Consider the following 19,559-nt stretch of genomic DNA (forward strand, 5'->3'; position numbering starts at 1 on the left):
TCGAATCCCGTCGGCCGCGTAGCCATGAAATTGACGCGAAAAAAGCCGGAGATGGATGGGCGCTGACCGGTGGGGGCCTCCACCAATTAAAACAAATTTTCCATTTTTTTGGGTAAAAATTCCTATTTTTTCGGGTTTTTTTCGGTTCCAACTTTGCCGAGTGTCAGGCACTCGGCAAAGAAATTTTTGCCAATAAAATCTTTGCCGAGAGACCTTTGCCGAGTGCGGCACTCGGCAAAGCCTTTGCCGAGTGCTTGGCTGGCTTTGCCGAGTACCCCCAGCACTCGGCAAAGAGGGCGTCTGCAGTTGTGTGCCTCTCCTCCCAACCCCTCCGCCGACGTAGTAGCTCCTCCGCTCACCGCTTCTGCCATGGACGGCCACGAGTTTGCTAGCTGCAGCTGGAACAGGCCAATGCCAGGCTGCTGCGTGACCTAGCGGAGGCGCGGGCGGCAGTGAAGCAGCAGGCGCAGAGCTACGAGATGGAGCGCAAGGCGCGGGAGCTAATGGAGGACGCCTGCTCTGAGCTCACCCGGGAGGTGGAGGAGGACCAGGCCGAGGTGGAGCTGCTCCGCCGAGAGTGCTTGCGCATGCGGGAGGAGATGGAGGAGGAGCGACGGATGCTGCAGATGGCCGAGGTGTGGCGGGAGGAGCGCGTCCAGATGAAGCTCTCTGACGCCAAGCTCGGGCTCGAGAACAAGTACACGCACCTCAACCGCCTGTAGGCGGAGATGGAGGCCTTTCTCCACAGCAAGGACGACGAGTCCGCCTCCCACGCCACCGCGGTGCGGGAGGCGCGACTCATCAGCGCCGCCGCCGCCACCACGAGCTCCTTTGTGGTGAGGTCGAGGCAGAGCGGGGACAACCACCACCACCATCATCATCCGGTGGACTCGGTGGATGCGGACTCGGTGCTGGACCACTTCTGATGCAAGGAAAGGGAAAGGCACCGTCATGCCACTGCGGAAAGGGAAAGGGACGGCGACGGACGCAGGTACAGCAGCGGCCCGGCGAGCCATGGACACCAAGTTAGCATTAACGAGGGGTGTTTTGGTCTTTATAAATATGTACATGTCAGGTTTAGTCACCTAACCAAACATAGCCTTACTAAAGTTTAGGAGACAGTTTAGCTGCCTAGATTTAGGAGCTTGGAACCAAACAGGGCCTAATTATTAGGCGGACACACGTTCTTAAATACATTTCTTCCTATAGTAGATACAGTATTACACTACTACTTTCCATGTCTTAAATCTAAGCATTTCAATTCAAACCAGACGCAAGTGGTCCGAAATCTGAAACTTTAGAGAACGTACGTACTAGTATTTTATACACTACGGGAGAGCCTGGCTTTGCCGAGTGTCGCCGGCTTTGCCGAGTGCTAAATGTTGGGCACTCGGCAAAAAGCTCTTTGCCGAGTGCCAGGAACTCGGCGAAGACCGACGCTCGGCAAAGGACGGCCCTTGGCAAAGAGTTGATGGGGGTACTTGCCGTCACCTTTGCCGAGTGCCCCCCCGTTAGGCACTCGACAAAGAGGCTTTACCGAGTGCCAGAGTTGGGCACTCGGCAAAGCATAATTTTTTTTTGTTTTTTGTCTTCAAACTTTTTCTTCAACCCTTACACATTAAGTTGAAGTACATCCTCAAATTTGGCACATTTCTCGATCTTTTTGCTATATATCCTTAATTTATTTCATTTAATTGCATTTTTCCGGGAAATGTAAGTTTGAACTGCAGGTGCATCGAATCATGGAATTCGACGAGTGGAAAAATGATATTCGCGTTACTTATTGTATTTTGAGGCCGTTTCCAGGAGCACGCCCGAAGTTTCAAACATCTCACGCACGAAACATAGCGACAAAATTGCGGGTGAAGTGTTTTTTAATTATATAAAATGCAAACGAAGTTCAAAAATCATGAAACTTGGTGACGCGTCTTTACATCACATGTGGAGGCTATGGTAAAAATTTGAGAACATTTCGCGCTCGTTGTCACGTAGGATGGTTAGAAACCTAGACATTTTTTGCAGGTTTTGAAAACCTCCCAGTACAGGGGAGGTTCTACCGAAATTTTCAACTTATAGTGTTGTGTTTCTTGTTTTCCAGAGCAGGACCTGTCGGAGGGGACCCGTAGTACCTAGGCGACCCCAATCATCTTCGTCGGTGTTGCGGTCCTGCCTACACAGCCTCGCTTCACCACTGCACCGACTCTCCACTGCCCTGCTAGCCTGACTCCACCGCCACCCTAGGTATAAATAACCTCTCTTCCTTATCGTTGTCGTAGATCGGTGTAACCTAGTTAGGCGTCTCCCATCCGAAAGAGATACGGTTGGAAGTATACAGATCTTTGCATATGTATAACCGTATCTGTTTCGGATTGTCCACGTTTTCTGGACAGCCCGCGGATGCGTAGACAAGGTTAGTTTCCATGGTCTGCTCCAATCCGAGACGGAGTTTTGGCATCACCTCCGTGTTGTTCTCCGGATACACACTCTTTCTGCCAGGACATGTATCTAGAGAACAGCAGGGAGGTACTACCGAAATTCTGTCTCGGCTCGGAGTAGACCATGGAAACTAACCTCGTCTACGCATCCGCGGGTGGGATTAGGACATATCCTCACCTATTAGATAGTTGGAACACTATGTAGATGCAGTTGATGGTTACGTTACTCGTTGATATCTATTTTAGAGGATGGATGACCGTGAGTGGATGTACACGGGATACAGATGTCAGAGTGATTTCAGCACTGAATGGGGGTAGAAGACCGAGGCTTTCTTGGACTGTGCATTCGGCAGGGGTGCGAATAGAGCGCATCTAATGAAGTTGTAACAGAACCGACCAATTATACGAAATTAAGTAAGAAAATCATCCGCCAGAGCAGACGATTTAGCAAACTTAAGCCCGTATAACCCGGTAGTCCGTGAAATCACAAAGGATTTCAAACCAACTTCCATTCCAGCCAAGATCGTAATAAGTTTAGCGGTCACCATCACATATTACATAAAAGTTTGCATCACGGATACATCAGAGTTTCAACATAGTTATTACAAAAACCAGTTCGAATAAAAATAGCGGAAGTCATTTGTTCAAACCACAGACACACACACGGAGTTCAAATATAGTGCCAGCGAATGATCATCTCCAACAAAAGCATCAGACGAGACGTAAGGAATGACCATGCCCATGGTCCTAAGCATCACCCATCGCAGGATACAGGCAGTTGATACAGTAGCCATAATACATCTGCCCATCTGCAACAAGTGGGAATAAAACCCTGAGTACGAGAAGGTACTCAGCTAGACTTACCCGACATAACCAAAAATAAATGACACCAAGGATTATGAAGGGCTTTATAGTAGGTTAGCTGACTCATTTGCAAAAAGAAGCATTTTTAGCATTTCAGAACCTTTCTAAAAGCATTATTGCCAAGTTAATTATTATGAACCTGTCGACTAGATTTGCACCTATACTAGAGTAAATATGTGATTAAGCAGATAATGATAACCAATGATCATTAAACAACTTCCATACTGTCATATTCATTATAACTATCCAAGTGTTCCATAAACGTTTACTATGATGAAGTCACTCAAGTCAAGTGCTCACTATCCAGGAGCGATGGCGATTCGAATCGATTCCTAGCCAGCTGGTGATTTATTCCTTACACAAACCTCACTCACCCGCTAAAGTGAGATATTGATCACCGAGTCAACTTTCCAGGAATCTCGAGTTTGCCAGGAACCACATGTACCCGGGGGCCGACCGACTGCACTTTGGTCTTATCATCTCGCCCCCATGTCCTACCACACCTGCTCTGGCACAGTGCGCTGCGGGCAATCTACTCGGCCCAAAAAATCTCCCAGCTTCGCGGTCGGAAGGTACTTTATCCGGCCAGCTAAATGTAAGGCATGCGTTCAACATGACTCGAGGCCCAACAACGGTCGGTCCTTAATCGACACAGACGGAAACACTATAGTCCAAAACTCTGCAAGTCTCCGTCCGGTCTCAACTTCATTTAACACTTAGTTATACCATGACTTCATAGTCATCCAAGCAGATCCAGGTAACCACCTATAGCTCGCAGGTGACAGGAAATCACCCGACTTCTACCGGTCTAAGCCAGCTAAGCATTGACTCGACTGCGGATACCAGGGTAACAAGGATATAGTATAACAAAGGTAAACAAGGTATAATGCAGCAACGGTTGCAAACAACTCCTGAACATAATGCATCAATTAAAGGAAAACATTTAATTAATAATTGCAAACCGGGAGAAAATGCTCCGGGGCTTGCCTCTCTCGAAGGAGCTCGGACGGTGATCGGGGCACTCCGGAAGTTCCTCAACGTCCTCCTCGTCGGCTTCGGGCACTTCCTGCTGCTGCACCTTGAGCTGCTCCTCAGGCTCCTCGGGTATGACGACTGGGTTCTCGGTTTGCGATCCTGTATAATGCAATGTGCGTAAGTGCTTATGCAATCGGTGCATCGGATGAGATGAATACAATGGATATGTTTGAATGCAAGGTAGTCAACATCATCCAAGAAATTATACTACAAGCACATGTCATCTACTGCATTCTCTTCTACTACAAATATGTTTAAGTCAACACTCTTATCAAATGCTTCAAAGATACACCAAAGCTATTATTATTAACTAATCTTGTATTAAAGAGGATTATTTTATTTCCTTTTAAACTAGGGCTACAACAGCAACCTATATTTCTGGTGCTTATAAAAATCTAAGAAAATTACAGTAGTATAGTACTACTCTAAGTAGACTACCATAAAATTTTGGATCAGTAAAATAGTCTACACAAAAATAACAAGTTATGGCATGATTATGAACATGAAAATACTTTGTACTGTGAAAAGTGTCAAACAACATAGTTAGCATTTTTCCTATGATCTTCATAGCATACAATCACTGTACAAAAATTATCACATGCCTGTTTTATACAAATTTTGCTCTCTAGCAAAAATAACAAAATCAGCCATTAAAGGTACTTGAACTACACCTCAAAATTTTTCCACAACACATGCATGAAACATATTTTTCCTAGGAAATACATGGCATAAGAAAATTAACAAACTTGGAATCATATTTTTCTGAAGCCTATAGCTTTTTCTACACATTTTTCAAGTTATCAGCAATATACATGATTAAATAAAGTTCTACAGAAAAATATCTCAAAAATGACATGCAATAATTTTCTCAAGTAGACCTGGTGATAAGGAACCTAGCAAAATTTGTTTCAACAAATTTGGAGCTAAAAGGAGTACACAAACATTTTCTAAAGCATTTAAAAAGAATTCTAAAAAATCATTTTTGAAATCCTTTTAAACTTCATGCTCAAAACTGCTAGATACACCCGGTTATCCACCCAAATCCCGTGCCAGAGAGACAGACAGGCAGGACCCAGTGGGTCAACCGGCCCACTGGCCAGCCACCCAGGGCCTTTGCCAGCCATTGCGGCTGGGCCCCGCGGGTCAGCGACCCAGTGGCAGGGGAGGTGCCCGGCCGCGGCGGTTCTCGCCGCCGGTGAACTTGCCGGCGGTGAGGTCACCACCGGAGGCTTGCCCGAGACAAGGTGGACCTAACGATACCCCTACCACGGCCAGTGGAGCTCGGGAGCAAGCTCACCGGCGTCCATGGAGGCATGGTGGCGCGGCTCAATGCTGGCCGGCCAGCTCTGGCTGAGAGGTGGCGTGGGGAGTGGTTGGCGAGCTCTATCGTGTCAGTGCGGTGCTGGTGCACGCGTATAGAGGGAGAGAGGTGAGGCGGAGAGGCGAGTCCCAGGGAGCGCAGCATTCTGGCGAGGCGGAGCTCAACCGATGAGCGATTGGCGAGGAAGGGGAGCTCCCCAAGGCTTACCGAGGCGAGCCTGGGGTGCGCGAGGTGACGGCGGAGCTGTAGGCAAGACGGAGTGGTCGCCGGCGAGCTGTAGTGGCCGGGCGAGCGAGCTCCGGCAAGGCACGGCGTGCGGTGGCGATGGCGGGCGCGCGCGCTGCTGCTGTTCGAGAGAGAGACGAAGGGAGGAGCAGGAAATGAGATGCCGGGCGAGCTCTGCGGTAGCTTAAGCAGTGGCCAGCAGTGCCAGAGCTGCCGCGGCGCGTGGACGCGGTGTTAGGCCGCCGTCGACGGGTGGCGCCACGCGGTGGGCAAGCCCTGACGCGGTCGGGGGCATGGCGCGGTGACGGGCGTGGCGCACGCGAAGCAGGCCGGACGAGCGGGCCAGCGCGGGAGCTGGGCCAAGGCGGGACACGCGCGGCAGGCGGGGACGCATGGGCCGGCGCACGAGGTGGGCTGGCGCGCGCGGGCGGGTTCGCTGGCGCGCTGGGCCGGCTTCGGCCGTGGGCCAGAAGCGAGGCGGCGGCCCGATAAGGAGATAAAAGCCTTTTTCAAATATATTTTTATTGAATTTTTACATGCTATCTTTCAAATATTATTTTGAGCAAGAAAATGACATCTTTTAAAAATGTACCAAAAATGAAAGTTGCTTAGAATTTAATTCTCTACAACTTTGCTTTTATGACCAGAGCCAAATTCTTTCTAGATTTTGAATTGTAAATTCAAAGTCCAAGTTTAACTCAAAACCCTAATTTTTGGGAATTTATTTTGAAGCCAAATTTTGAATTAATTTGAATACAAACCTTGCTCCAAAAATTGAACTAAACATTTTTAGATGATTTACCATGATATCCAAACATGTTTTACTAACCGAGCAAACAAAATCAGGGCAAAACAATTCTAACAAAGTTATGCAACATTCAGGTTTCACAACACGTTTCATATGTTTCGAAACAGTGTTTCAATTGTTATTTACATGATTAGGCATGTATGATTAGGATGCTTGATGATGCATGATATGTATGATTTGCAGTGCCTAAATGCAGGCATAACACCGGGGTGTTAGGTGTTACAGAAGTGTCCCTGCAGCATGTGTGCAAACAGAAAATGGCAAAAGAAGGACAACATGGGTATACATCTTCAGAAGCATGGCTTTATGCCAGACTATACCCGGTGGATCCACCACGGTGAAGCCCATCGGATGAGAGAGGAAGTGGTGAGACCATGCCTCGAGCATGTTGATGATGATGGCGGGGTTGCACACATGTTAGATGACTATCAACAAGCACAGATCCCTGATGGACGTGCGGAGGAGACGGAGGCATCCGCAAAGGCGTTCTATGACATGATGTCTTCGGCACAGAAACCCCTTCATGATCGGACAACGGTTTGTCAACTCGATGCCATTGGACGCGCGATGGGGTTCAAGGCCGAGATCAACATGGGTCAACAACACTTCGATGGTATGTTGGCCTTGATTGCTGGCATGCTTCCGAAGGGCCACGTTCTGCCAAAGAGCATGTACGAGTGCCAGAAACTCCTTGATGGACTCAAGATGCCTTATGAGTTGAGCTACTTCTTCCGCCAGCTCTATGCCAAGGAGTTATCTCGGACCGTGATTGCTGACTTAGAAAAAGTGGCACCTGTCTTGCTTTGCAAGTTGGAGAAGATCTTTCCACCCGGCTTCTTCAATCCGATGCAGCATCTGATATTGCACCTCCCGTATGAGGCATGAATGGGGGGCCCGTGCAGGCCCGTTGGTGCTATCCAATCGAGAGATGCCTAAAGACACTTCGGAAAAAGTGTAAAAACAAAGGCAAAATTGAGGCTTCCATTGCAAGTGCATTCACTATGGAGGAGGTGTCAAACTTCACAACATTGTATTATTCTGACAACCTTCCAAGTGTGCATAATCCACCTCCTCGTTACAATGCTGATGAAAATGCCTCGAGCCTCAGCCTTTTCCGAGGGCAACTTGGAAGAGCAGGTGCATCGACCAATAAGCCCCTGACAAATGTGGAGTGGCACAAAATCATGTTATATGTGCTGACCAACCTTGAAGAGGTGGACCCATATATTGCGTAAGTTCTCAACGAACTTGTTTCAATAATCCCGCACTATTCTACATCCAACCCCTTTGTTTGTCGTTACAGGGAATTCATTCATGAATACTGGCCCCATTCAAGGGAACCAACCCCGTCGGAATGTGATACCCTTCTTTCCAAGGGTGCGGGACAAGGGAGCCCCGATTTTATTTCCTAGTTCAAAACCAAGGTACCGTCCAATTTAGCCCCGATTTGTTGTTGCTCGTACGTCCGATTAATATAACGATGCATCCTGCTTGAGCTTGCTGGCCCGAACCAATGCGTCTATCAGTGCCGAGTTGAGACAGGTTGCCAACGGCTGTGACCAAAGGGTCAAGTCATCGGACGCCTACGACGTGAATGGATATCGATTTCACACAGGAAGCTATGAGCGGAGGCAGCCCAATCGAAGATCCACAAATAGCGGGGTTTTTACGCCCGGCACTGATGGCGTAGACTATTATGGAAGAATTGAAGAAATATACGAACTTTCATTCTGTGGTAGCACAAATCTTTATCCTGTCGTATTCAGATGCCATTGGTTTGATCCAGGAGTAACGAGGAAGACCCCTCATCTTGGTCTAGTCGAAATTCGATAGGATTCCGTCTATCCAAGAGACGATGTGTACATTGTGGCGCAACAGGCCACACAGGTTTATTATACGTCATATGCTTGCAAGACTAGACCGGATCTTAGTGGTTGGTTTGTTGTGCACAAGGTCTCACCACACGGCCGACTACCTGTCCCAAATGATGAAGATTACAACTTCAACCCAAGCACGTATGACGGACAGTTCTATCAAGAAGATGGACTACAAGGGAGGTTTGAGATAGACTTAACCGGCGAGATAGGAATGGATGTAGACAATGTAATGGTTGATGATGATGACGATGGAGATGAAGTGCGAAATGCAAAGGACTTACAAATGCTTGAGCGATTACGTGTAGGCAATGACAATGAAGACAACATTCCTCCATCGAATAGTGTTGATTATTTCGACATGGTTGATAGTGATGATGAGACTTACGATCCAGCTAATCCCGATCATGAAGATTATTTATAACATACATGTAATACTTTGTAATTTTGTAATTTTGTTTTGTTTTATTTATTTTGCATCTATTTCTAATTACTTCTTTCTTCTTTTTAATTGTAGGTGACTGAACAAAAATGCCGGGTGGCCGACAGAGGAACCTGAGCTCGTTCTACCATGGAGCCTCTGGTGTAGGAGCCTCCAGCGGAGGGGGCGAGGAGGAGCAGGGGACGTCTTCGACGAGGCGGAGGAGCACGAGGACCATGACCAGGAGGAACAGGAGGACCACACCCACGGTCCAGCAGCAGCAGGAGGAGGAGGAGGAGGAGGAGGAGCAGGTGTAGCAGGAGGCGGGCGAGGAGGAGGAGACGCCGATCCAGGAGGAGGCGGACGAGGACGAGGACGAGGACGGGGGCGGGACGGGAGCTCCCGCTTCCTCTAGTTCGTCAGGTGTCTACTTGCGAGGACCCTCCACCCTCCCTGACCGACCGCATACTCGTCTACGCCCAGTGATTCGCCTAGAGGGGCAAAGGTAAGTGCCTTTGCATGTTATCACTTTTACTTCATATGCTATGTTCGATATCGAAATAGAGACTAATATGTTTTCTTAATCACTTCTGCAGGGGGTAGGAGATTGTGTCGGGGAACACTGCCTCCCGCCATGTCAATGGCATCCTAGGTCTCCTGTGTAGGAGACACTTCCCTGGCATGGTCATGCATGCCGGGAACCTCGAGCCCGCCTTCACGTTTGCCCACTACGAGTCCGCCCCCCATGTGGAAGCAGGCACCGTGGCTACGCTCGTCATTCGGGAGTTCTGGGTAAGTCTTCCTCGCACTACATGACTCAATACAACGCACTCATTGGACTCTACTTGAAATAACTAATGCATACATCGTGTCTGTATATGCAGGAGTACTTCAAACTTGACGACGGATTCGAGGGCACGGCGGAGGTAGTGGCTAAGCGAGCTTGCAGGAAACGCGTTGTCGACGTCCATCATGAGGCGCGACTCCAGGCCATCATAGATTACTATGGGACGAAGCTCGGACAGAAGGTCACCAAGAAGGACATCCGAGAACAAGACTTGACGCTGACCAAACCCCAGTTCCTTGAGGTAGCTAAAGAACATTAAAATTGGTTCCTTTTGAGATTAAGTACGAATCACTTGTTTTTCTAATATGTCAACTACTTGATGACGTGTAGGTGATTCCTTGGTGGTGCAACGGGTGCCCCGTGGCTTGGGCGAAGATGGTGGACAAGTGGTTAAGCGCGGAGTGGGCCGCTCAGCACGCGGCTTCCCGGTAGCGGCGTTTGTTCATGCCAGGTGTATCACACCATCAAGGCAACCGCAACCTCTCCGGATACGCCCGAGCGTGGGTATGTGGTCATGTTTCTATTCTTCTTGCTTTCGTTGAACTCGGCAAAGAATTCTAATCATCTTGTTTTTGTTCTTGCAGTCGGCGGCACATCAAGGCCAAGAGTGCTCCAACTTTGCCGCATTTGCCATGGCACACAAGGGCAAGGCATCGTCCGACGTCTCCTTCAACCCGGACGACCCGGCCAAGGCATACACAAACTCGAGCGCCTACGAGAAAATCACGGAGTACACGTCGGCGGCAAGGTCGATCCTTGGGCCCGAGTACGATCCACGGACCGACAACATTGATGCAAACACCGTCATGAGGATTGGACAAGGCAAGAAGCATGGCCGCTACTGGATTGGCGACTGCGTGATCGACACGGCCTCTACTCCCACTCTCTCCCAGATCCGAGCACAGAGCACGACCGCCTCCTCACTCCCGACGATACGCTCACGACCGAGCATTTCACAGCACCAGGTCGACACACTCCAGGTTATTCATGTTTTACTTGTCGTACATTGATCTTTACACAACTCTATTTCCTTTGCATTATTGTAACATTAGCTTTGCAACAATTTGTTGGCCCAGGTGGAAGAAGCAAACAAGAGGGCCCAGGAGCTGGAGCTGGGGTTGGCGGCCGAGCGGGCCACGCGGGAGGCCGACAAACTCACCTAGGAGAAAAGGTTGGCGGACATTATTGCCTGGATGCAAACTACGACGGGTGCTGCTATGCCTCCTGGGTTAATGGGTCCACCTCAGCCTCCTCACTCCGCTACTCCAGTGAGTAATGTCACACATGCAAGGAATTGCTATAATCGCTATTCAACTAATCTTGTCTCATGTAATCTCTTCTCCTGTGTGCAGCCACAGTCGGCGGGTTCGAACAACCCAGCTCAGGGCACTCCGAACCAGCAGATGTTTCCTTCCCCGTCGTCAGCAGGATGGCCACATCAAGGGCCGCTTCAGTGAGTAGCGCTTGTAGTTTCATGTCTTGTTCTCTTCGCAATGGATTTCTGTCCGAGACAATGTTGTTGTCATGCATGTGTTATTGTGACATGTGGTGATGGACTTGAACTACTTGTTGAATGATGTGGAATCCTGTCGAATAATGGATGGAGTTACTGTGACATGTGGTGAACGGATGTGATTCATGTGGTATGTGTGATGGATTGTGACATATAAGGTGCTGGATGTGGTATATATGTGATGGATGTGATATTATGCTATATGTTGTGTTTGCAGTGATCGAAAGCAAAAAACAAAAAAAAAACAAAAATTTTTGGTCACTTTGCCGAGTGTAACACTCGGCAAAGAGCCTTTGCCGAGCGCCTTTTGCCCTGGCACTCGGTAAAGCTGCCAAAAAAATGCGCTACCAGCAGCTTGTTCGTTTGGCTGTGGCTTGTCGTAAACGATCGTAAATTTCCAGCCGGAACAGTATTTTTCTCTCACACAAACCAGCCAGCAGTACTTCTTCACGAACCAGCAACGATACGAACCAGCCAACCGAACAGGCTGCAGGTCTCTTTGCCGAGTGCCAGTACCCTGGCACTCGACAAAGCTATGTACACTACCATGTGTTTCCCAGCTTTGCCAAGTGCCAGGACTCTGGCACTCGGCAAAGAATTTTCCAAAAAAAAATATTTTTTCTTTGCCGAGTGCCGTCTCAGCTAGGCACTCGGCAAAGGATTTTTAAAATTTTTTTTTCTTTGCCGAGTGCCGGGTCAGGAAGGCACTCGGCAAAGGATTTTTTTTTAAAAAAAAATTCTTTGCCGAGTGCCGGGTCAGGAAGGCACTCGGCAAAGGATTTTTCAAAAAAAAGGGGAAAAGCTTTGCCGAGTGCCTTTCTGACCCGGCACTCGGCAAAGACGCCGTCAACGGCTGACGGATAATTTTCTTTGCCGAGTGCCGTCCTGGCACTCGGCAAAGCCTTTGCCGAGTGCCCGACAAACGGCACTCGGCAAAGAACCCTTCGCCGGATGCGGCTTTGCCGTTTGCTCTTTGCCGAGTGTGGCACTCGGCAAAGCCTTTGCCGAGTGCAATAGGGCCTTTGCCGAGTGCCCCAGGCACTCGGCAGAGAGCGCGTCTCCAGTAGTGATAGTACAGTGCAGACGACGACGCAATAATCTATTTTGCACCACGCTGGGCAGCATATATATATAGTATGCTCATCAGGAGCCATGCATAGATCAAGATAAAGGCACGCATATGTGCATTATATACTCCGATCCATGGATTATTCCAGTGTTCAGATTAAAAACACCACCAGCTAGCTCGTCAACAAAGGGGAAATATCATGGTCTCGCCTTTTCGTGGAAAAAGAAAATCCTAATGCTGGGTGGGGAATAGCTGAAGTTAGCTAGGCCAGCAATATTGAGCGGAGCGCGGAGGAGGAGGTGGAGGTGGGGAAGTTATGATTGCACCAATGAAGGAGCCCGCCCCACAAGCTAATGATTGCTGTCCAGAAACTATGTGAAGTGAGATCCAACATTCCTCCCGCCCTGCCCCCCCGCCCATGTCTTTAAAACCCTCGCTCTCCCCCACTTCTTTATCACTTCATCTGTCAGCCAGCAGCTCCATCTATCTACTGCTGGCCTGCTGCTACTCGTACTGTTATATATCTATCCCCAGTTCTTCCATAGTTCCAGCTCTACACATACACATACACGCCTATACAGCTCTCACACATAGCTAGATTGATCGGTAGAGAGCGAGGTAGCTAGAAGAAGAGGCTAGCTCTCCTTGCAGAGATATCAGCAGATTGAGGAAGAGATCGAGGCGGTACACGGTCGATAGATGACGGAGAGGGTCGAGGACTTAGGGCTCAGCCTCAGCCTCAGCTCGTCCCTCGCGTCTCCTCGCACTCACCATGTCGCCACCATGCTGCTACGCGCTCCACCAGGTAAATACAATGCAAGTTGGTGTATATATATAATTTGTATCTCTATAGTAAGTAGCTATACCTATACTTCGATCTACCAGCGATATTTAGCTCCTGCAGGCACACTACTGCTAGCTAGCAGCTAACTGTGATCATATCAAGCTAGCTACAATAGTTATTAGTGTACATGTGAGTTGATGTCTGTCTGACTATATGTAGGATTAGTCGTCAGCATCTAATACCGTGTATGGCTTACACTCTGTCTGGATCATGCATGCATCAGAGAAGAGGTTCCTGGAGATGCCACTGCTGCTCCCCGCGAAGCGAAGCGAGGCCACGGGCGAGGAGAGCCTGCGAGGCGGCAGCGACGAGGAGGACGGCGGCTGCGGCATCGACGGCTCCAGGAAGAAGCTCCGGCTGTCCAAGGACCAGTCGGCCGTGCTCGAGGATAGCTTCCGGGAGCACCCAACTCTCAACCCTGTAAGTAGTAGTAACATGCATGCTATTGAGAATTTAAGGTCTGCAGCAGTTCTGCCCTGTGTTCTATGACTTCTATCCTCACCGTGATCAGGAGTTCAGGACTCCTCTCATGGGAGAACAGCTAGCTAGCAGTAGTTCTCAATCATTCGCCGGTTCTCGGTGTTAACCTTACTATTACCCTGCGTGCGTGTAAGCTGTACTAACTTGCTGCTGATTAATGGCGTGCAGCGGCAGAAGGCAGCCTTGGCGCAGCAGCTGGGCCTGCGGCCCCGCCAGGTGGAGGTGTGGTTCCAGAACAGGCGCGCTAGGTACGAAACGCACATGCGATATGTCGTCGTTGCACAGCTTTAATTTCACACATAGCTAGCCGCTCTATAGCTAGCATGCTGTGTATTCTGATGAACATCAGCATGCACACTTTAACCTCTTTTCTGCCCCTCCTGGCCTCCTCATGAAGGACGAAGCTGAAGCAGACGGAGGTGGACTGCGAGTACCTGAGGCGCTGCTGCGAGACGCTGACGGAGGAGAACCGGCGCCTGCACAAGGAGGTGCAGGAGCTCCGCGCGCTCAAGCTCGTCTCGCCGCACCTCTACATGCACATGTCCCCGCCCACCACCCTCACCGTGTGCCCCTCCTGCCAGCGCGTCTCCTCCTCCTCGTTCAACAACGGCAACTCCGCCGCCGCCGCCGACGACCGCAAGGCGGGCTCCGCCGTCGCCGATGGCGCCGTCGTCTGCCACCGCCCGATCGCCGTCCGGCCGCAGCAGTCATGACCACCAAGCCGGCCGATCGGTCGGTCGATCGAGCCACTAATACGTAGGAGTAGCTGCTACACTAGCTAGCTAGCTGTTCACCGTCCGTACGTGTAAGCCAACAAAACAGTCGTCTCTCTGCGCATTTATTCGATCGTGCAAACGACGACCGTTTCCTCGTTAATCTTGTATCTGTAGTAGTTGTCTCTGTACCGGCCGTGTGACGGCTCAGAGCGAGTATTATTATTAACTAGTCACCCACAGTAGTGTTGTTGATCGAGAGGAGCGTTGTATGTTCTTTCCCGCGGCCGGCCGGGAGCGAGCTGGGCGTACGTGTAGGGAAGGAGGAGAAGGAATATTAGCATAGCAGCAGCTGATGCCTGATGGTCCTGCACCGGTGGGAGAAAGCGGGTGGCTGGATATGCTGGGATACGGGTGTAGGGAGGGTGGGGCGCAAGGGGATGGCACGGTGGTTTGCCCTGTCGTCTGTCGACTTGCATCCGCCCCCGGCGCGCGGCGGTGATGATGACGGCCAGCGATGATGCACCAGCTGCAGAGAGGTCGCGGTCCATCGGTTTGGCGAGAGCTTGCTGGACTGGACGGCCGTCTTCCTGAAGCCTGATCCTAGCTAGCGTTGTTAATTAACAGGGATGATAGCCATGTTCCATCTCTCTAATCACTCTTTGTGATAGGTCTCGTGCTGTGCAGCGGCTTAATTGTATTAATTAATTCGATTCGACGTGCACTCATAGCTTAATCTAGCTGCTTAATAATCTGTGGCCTGAGCAACTAAAGCACGCTGGAGTTTGCTACGGGCTTCGCACTGTTTGTTTGGGCTTGTTTGACTTATAAGGCATACTTTTTCAGCCAACGAACATTATTTTTCTCTCACACTAAATCAACCAACAGTACTTTCAGTCATGCTTATCAATCAAACGAGCCTAAACAAACAGGGCGTTCATAGGTGTTTGATTTGACTGAGGAATATCCATGGCTGGAACGGATGGGTAAACAATTATTGGACATGGATGGCTGTTGGAGAATGCGTGTGAACAGCAACGCGGCACATTCTGGAGATTAGAAGCAATCTTCCCGGCCCTGTCAGCGACGGATTTGATTTGGTCCTGTCGATTGCGAGTCCTGGGAACCTAGGAACCGTATATATGCTATTCGTGTTGGATAATTATTAGGCAATTTCATGATTAATTTCAGAATTTTTCTCCAGAACTTAAACCATGACGAAATCACGTACTAGCACATTTAATTAATAAACATGATAGATGAATTACCAACTTCGCAAACAGTATAGGTATACTCAAATAGTAGATCAGATCGTCACGATGTGCGTACTTCTCATTTGTAGAGGAAGTCACCATGGATAGTAGTGGAGAAGTGATATCGTTGGCGACCAGGGTTTTCAATTTCGGTATTGCAAAAATTTCGGCCACCACCGAAACTACCGAATTCCTGGTTCCAAAAAAAACCCTTATTCGCCCTCTCTCGCGGGAATTATAAGGGTGAGAGGTTCTGGAGACCTACACGCCAGTGCACGTAGATGCTCGGGATAGTGAGACTACAATGGTAACGTAGCAACGAAAAGAGGCAAAATCCTAACTCAAATAAATATATTTTCGACGGGCAGATGATATATAGGTTGTATATATAGAAAAAGCAACCCAGCACAATCTCGTGTTGTGATCAATATATATGACCCAATTAGGTTTTCAACTCGTATAGGTCTAAAGGCCAAGTTAAAAAAAATATAAAACTGCAAAAGAAGAGACCACATGCCAAATTCCAGTGGACTATTTTGCAGCAAAGTACCACGTGCTTAAGGCCAATGGGTATGCACATGCTTATGGTGTTTCCTTCTCTTCACCGATGCATGACTTAGTGTCTTAGTGAAATGGAGGGGACTTTCATATGTAAGCAAGTCTTCCTCCACTTGCATACATGAATAAGGGTATGTTTGAATCCATGTGACTAACTACTGCTAGTTGACTATTTTTTAGTCCATAAGGATCCAAACCGATAGGTTAATGGGTGAACCAATCTTTAGCTAAGGCGCCAACTAGTTGCTAGTCGACTAGTTGGCAAAATGTAGCTAATCATCAGGACTAATAGGGGCAACTAATCTTGAAAAGTCAGAAACACCACTCCCTAGTCTTTGCGTGCAAGTAGACAAGGGGCATAAATATCTTTGCCATTAGCCTTCAGATTCAAACAGCACAATACTAATTTTTAGCCAGCTAACTATTACCCAACTATAACAACCAGTTCTAGTCCTAGTCCGAACTAACAACAAGTCTTAGTCCCCATCCAAACAGGGTCAAAGTCTTTGAGGTCTAATTAGAATGGGTAACTAAAATAAGCATATTTATACCCTTCATCCTAGGGCAATGTTTTAAATCTTCAGCTAAGGCATTTAGCGGATGGCCTCTCAAATAGCGAATCTAAATGAGGCTAACTGCTAAATTATACATGAACACAAACCTTGATAACAGGTGTTTGTGATTACTACTTCGTTAACTTTGCGTCGCTCCCACATGATCAAGACGCGGCATAAAATCGTAGGTTGGAAGGGTGTACACGAAGACCCGGCAGGGAATAACTAATCCACATCATAATAAGCGCACGCATGTCACGTACACTGACACCGATCTCTCAGCTCATCTCCTAGGATAGCAGTCTACGTCGCCTCTCCAATTCGCTCCATTTTCAATTCGCCACTTTATTCGGTGTCCAGTACTACCACAGCACGGAAATATGGGCAAGAACGACCATTCTAACATAGTATAGGAGTTTGTCCCCAACGTGCATGAATATTCTGCACTGAAACAAAACAATACGCGCGGGCGCGGCAGGTTTCTTGGTCGGGATATCGTCAGCTTCCACTCCATCGCGCCGTGCGTCGCCAACTTAACCCACACAGCAGGTAGGCAGATAGCCTGAGCTTTCCAGGCTTTGTAGACATGCAAACCTGGACAAACATACGTGGATTCAGGCACCCAGGGACGATGAATCGAACCGCGAATGCCAGGGCTTTGGCCGCCACGACCACCGTGTAACTTCTGGAGCAAAAGCTGGGGTTAGTTTCTCTCTGCTGAAGCCTGAACTGCATCCAAGTTGCATCATCCATCTTGCATATATGCTAATCTAAGCTTGGAGGATAGTATAAATATTGTTATTAGCCCGTGCCGTGTGTTACTACTACCATACACACGTACTCATTGGCACTCCGCCGCGGCCCGGCTTTTGCGAGATTGGCTAGCACAATGATTCGCAGGAGACAGGGGTCCTCACATGGTTGGTCGTGCTACAGTCTCTGTACTGCTCTCTGCTGGCTGGAGCCCAAATCAAATTAAATCAACTAGCAATCAGAAGTCAAAACTAGATGAGTACAGAACCTAGAGACAGATGAGCTCTTTGGACCGGCCGGGCCCAGTTATAGGTATGGAAATGTATAATTGTATATTGAACACTTCAGGAGCACATAAAAGGGTCGCTGTGTGCCTCTGTAACTCCAGTTTCGTCTTTTCTTTCTGAAAGCATGAGTAACCTCGAGCAGGAAAGGCTGGGGATCTCTTTCCCGGGCTGGGAAAAATAACTGCGCAAATGCAGCAAAGCAAGCAACAGATGAACCGTGGAAAGAAAGCCTGGGTCATTATTGTTTGGATAACCTCAACTCAATCCCTCCCAATGTATATGGAGTGGATGGAGTGGAGTGAATATTGAACTAATTTTTTACCTAAATCCTTCCCAATATGGCAATATATACGGATTGAAGAGGATTGCTATGTTTCTAAACAAGCCCCTTTTTTTCGCGAAAGGTCGTACCCGTATTTCGTTAAGAGGAAATGATTAGTTTTACATGCCGTTATTAGTCCTGCTACCGCGAGACGATTGCGAGCGGCAGACGCACACGGTAGCTGTTTGATATCCTGTGCCATATAATATTTAATAAATTAAATAAAACTCTATGGTACGTAACATTAAGTGTTCTATGGCTTAAAATCATATGGGATTTTGACTGAACGCTGACTCAGCTTACATAGTTGGAAATTATTCATCTAAATTGAGAAGCTGAGAAAAGGATAAAGGCGTGCCACACGCGCGCGCTGCCGCCGCCGCCAGCCGGGCCGGGACCGTGGGTGTGGCAGGCAGGCGGGCGGGCGTGGCCAGTCTTGTGCCACTTAAATCCACATTATCACGGGAGTTTCGCTTCTTGATGGTGGAGGCGAACTGACTGCGTCAGTTACCGTCCCTTCCGCTTCCGCTTCCCGTCTCCTGGGATTCTCTGCTGCCTTCGTCTTCTCTTCCCCGTCAGCAGCCATATATCTTGTCTTCCGTCAGTCCAGACCCCATCCCCCGCAAATACTCCCGAGAGAACCACATATCAGTAGCTCTTCTGACTTTCCCGTCCCGTACCTCTGCGCGCACGGAGGAGCGGGAGAGCAGGTGCCTCCGGAACCCTCGGCCGCCTGAGAATCCTGCACGGGGTGAGCGGCGATTAGGTTTTTGGGGAGCGATCCGCGACTGCTCGTCTATCTTCTTCCTGCTGGCGTTCAACGTCAAGGCGTCTTCTTCTTGGTGATCCGTTCATGGGACTGCACTGCGAACATCTTCCTGCATCGACTGTGGTCCGCGACTTCGAGCAACGCACTATGTCGACTAGTGCGAATGGAGCCTCCAATGCCCTCGGCATGAGACCCTCCGCTGGGTACAGTCTAATCTCTGTGATTACTGTATTTTGTATTCTTACTGTATCAATTAGTATGTCATCTATGCATGCTGTAGCGTTCATAAGAAATATACACATGCACATATATGCTGTCACAAACCTGCTAATGTTATATTTCTGGATTAAACTGATAATAAAAATGCCTAAATTTCTAACAATCCAAAAACCTAATAATAGGCAATTTTCTGTCAGTGGATTTGCTGATGCTTTGAAGCCGAATAATTTTGATGGCAAGAATTTTATGATATGGCATGCAAAGATAGTATTGTGGTTGACTGCGATGAACTGCTATCACGCCGCACAGGGGAAGCCTGAACAGTTCACTCCTGAGGAGGAGTGAAAGTTCTTAGCTGCCGATAACCTGTTTTGAGACGCCGTGATTAGTGCACT

General features: G+C 48.7%; 1 protein-coding gene and 2 pseudogenes across 1 annotated transcript; 2 read left to right on the forward strand and 1 right to left on the reverse strand.

The window, feature by feature from the left end:
- Positions 1-472: 472 nt before the first annotated feature.
- Positions 473-1,033, reverse strand: LOC136492196 (uncharacterized; annotated as a pseudogene).
- Positions 1,034-10,274: 9,241 nt separating this feature from the next.
- LOC136492197 (uncharacterized) lies at positions 10,275-11,287 on the forward strand (annotated as a pseudogene).
- Positions 11,288-12,889: 1,602 nt separating this feature from the next.
- LOC136494326 (homeobox-leucine zipper protein HOX17-like) lies at positions 12,890-15,181 on the forward strand. Its single transcript, XM_066490491.1, has 4 exons — positions 12,890-13,217; positions 13,480-13,676; positions 13,905-13,984; positions 14,134-15,181. Exons 1-4 carry the CDS (start codon positions 13,112-13,114, stop codon positions 14,447-14,449), a joined length of 699 nt encoding a protein of 232 aa, XP_066346588.1. The 5' UTR covers positions 12,890-13,111; the 3' UTR covers positions 14,450-15,181.
- The last annotated feature ends 4,378 nt before the right edge of the window (positions 15,182-19,559 follow it).

The sequence above is a fragment of the Miscanthus floridulus genome, chromosome 11, assembly GCF_019320115.1.
Source record: "Miscanthus floridulus cultivar M001 chromosome 11, ASM1932011v1, whole genome shotgun sequence".
Classification (NCBI taxonomy): domain Eukaryota; kingdom Viridiplantae; phylum Streptophyta; class Magnoliopsida; order Poales; family Poaceae; genus Miscanthus; species Miscanthus floridulus.

Bases quoted from the DNA above. Each gene is read 5' to 3' on its own strand.
- LOC136494326 (XM_066490491.1), top strand. From the start codon at position 13,112: ATGACGGAGAGGGTCGAGGACTTAGGGCTCAGCCTCAGCCTCAGCTCG. The intron at 13,218-13,479 runs GTAAATACAATG...TGCATGCATCAG, and splicing joins GCTGCTACGCGCTCCACCAG to AGAAGAGGTTCCTGGAGATG. The intron at 13,677-13,904 runs GTAAGTAGTAGT...AATGGCGTGCAG, and splicing joins AGCACCCAACTCTCAACCCT to CGGCAGAAGGCAGCCTTGGC.